The sequence below is a fragment of the Peromyscus californicus genome, unplaced genomic scaffold (genome assembly GCF_007827085.1).
Source record: "Peromyscus californicus insignis strain IS unplaced genomic scaffold, ASM782708v3 Scaffold_7__1_contigs__length_154581171, whole genome shotgun sequence".
Taxonomy (NCBI): Eukaryota; Metazoa; Chordata; class Mammalia; order Rodentia; family Cricetidae; genus Peromyscus; species Peromyscus californicus.
Window position 1 is genome coordinate 64,877,992 of NW_026294595.1, and position 2,399 is coordinate 64,880,390.

The 2,399-nt window shown below is 36.1% G+C and overlaps 1 protein-coding gene across 1 annotated transcript; it reads right to left on the reverse strand.

Moving 5' to 3' along the window:
* Positions 1-629: 629 nt before the first annotated feature.
* On the reverse strand, positions 630-1,598 carry LOC128101730 (olfactory receptor 4C15-like). The gene has a single exon (XM_052725058.1). It carries the CDS (start codon positions 1,596-1,598, stop codon positions 630-632), a length of 969 nt encoding a protein of 322 aa, XP_052581018.1.
* Positions 1,599-2,399: the final 801 nt, after the last annotated feature.

Consider the following 2,399-nt stretch of genomic DNA (forward strand, 5'->3'; position numbering starts at 1 on the left):
GAATGCCATGTCTAACTTTGTATATACATTGAAACCAATTTTATCTTTCATAGGACAATCTGATTATTCAATTCCTGGTGAAAGTATGGTCTCGAAAATGGATTTCTCACATACAGTGTTAATGCATTCTCTATAGAATGTGTCATGTATGTTCATATAAGAATAATCATGAAGGGCCTATATAAGAAATATGAATTTTCTCTGTTCATTACATTAAGTTTGCTAAGTGTAATTATTTTATTTCTTTGTGTATGTTTACTTGAGTGCTTGTGGGGGGCAGTGTGTGTGTATGTGTGTAATATGTGCGAACTTGAAGAAAGTTCTGGTACCCAGGCATATGCCTGCAGAGCCTTGAGAAGGTGTTGACGGTACTTGTCTATCCCTCTCTATCTCAATTCCTTGAGAAAAGGTCTGTGACTGAGTCTTGAACTAGCTGTATTATTTAGAGAAGACTTGTCCAGTTTATCCCTGGGACCTGCCTGCTTCTGATTCAGCAATAGGAGGTTAAGGACAATCTACCATATCTGGCTTTGAACATGAGTGCTAAGGATCCAAACAAAGGTCCTCATTCTTACTCAGCAAGTATTTTATCCACTGAGCCATCTGCTCAGTCATGTAAGTGAAAAGTTTTAATACTTATCAGAAACCACTATCAGCCTCTTCCACATTTTCCTGATGGCATTTATCATTTCCTTATTCCTGAAAGTGTATACCATAGGATTGAGCAATGGTGTCAGGACATCTGTAAATACAAACACATTTTTCTCAAAAGAGAATGGAGATGTAGGTCGTGCATATATTAATATACAAGGAACAAAGAAAAAAACTACAACAGTAACATGGGATCCACAGGTGGACAGAGCCTTTCGTCGCCCTTCAGAGCTGTGACCTCTCAGAGAGAACAAAATGACACCATAAGAAACAAGCAAAAAGGAGAATATAATGATGCAGATAGACCCACTGTTGGCAAATACCAAAATGACAAAAATGTGTGTGTCAGTGCAGGCGAGCTTCAGCAATGGGAACAGGTCACATATGAAATGATCAATGACATTGGGTCCACAGAAGGGCAGCTGCAATGTGAAGGCAATTTGTATGATAGAATGCAAGAATCCTCCAGCCCAGGCTACCCCCACCAGAATACCACAGAGCCTCCTGTTCATGATGAAAGAGTAGTGTAAGGGCTTGCAAATGGCCACATAGCGGTCATAGGCCATGGCTGCTAGAATGATGACTTCTACTGCAGTAAGAAAGTGCACAGCAAAAACCTGTGTCATGCAACATTCAAAAGAGATGGTCTTCCTCTCATAAACCAAATCTGCAATCATCTTTGGTGTGACAACAGAAGAGACACAAGCATCGAGGAAGGAGAGGAAGGCCAAGAAGAAGTACATAGGGCAGCCCAGCAGTGCAGGACTGTAGACAATGGTCACCACAATTATCATGTTGCCAACAAGAGTTGCAAAATAGACCAATAGAAATATAACAAATGATATTTTCTCAATTTGAGGGTTCTGTGAAAGCCCCAGGAGTATGAACTCATTGACAAAGCTTTGGTTATGCATGATTCTCCTGAGGACTTTGAAAAGAAAGTGCATTCATAAAACTGCAACTATAAGGAAAATATATATCACACAAATTTACAGTATCAGCATTTTGAATATGGTGCATCTTTATATAAAATTGTATTGATTGATTTTTATTACCATTAGAAGAGAGTAGTCTAAATTTTTTGAAAATATCATTAGATATCACATAGAATTGAGTTAAAATTATTGAATAGTTTAAAATATCCACAATTTTTAATATTTTCATTAAAACCACATGTGTTAGAGAAACACATATTTGAATTTTCAGCTTTTTTCAAACTCTAAAGTTTTCTTACAGTAAAATATTGAAAGTCAGTTGGAAACTGTACCTTAATAATAAACCAAAGATTATACTTTATTAATCATGTCTGCTACCTGCATTGAACAAAGTATGCCCGAGCCATCTACAGTGTTGAGTCGAAGCTCCATCTACCAATAGAAGAAGAGATAAAATGTAATTTGAAAACCCTGACAACATTTTGAATTTTGTCTCAAAACATGAATATATTAGAATTCAAATCAACTAATCTGTTTTCTATTACACAGAAAGTTCTGTACCACAGTAACTTCCATTAACATGAAGCTAATGGAAAAATTGTTGAATATTCCCTTTAATTAATCAATGTACAGTGTGACTGGAGGTTATAAAAATGATGCTGTTGTCATAATGACTAAGTATAATGGAAAAATTAAACTGGACACGACTCAACCTCCTTGTCAAGTATATGTGACAAAAGTAAAACTTTTAACTAAAACTTTAAGTTCAAAAAACAAGATGTTTAAACTTGGATTTTAAGAGACACTATGTCC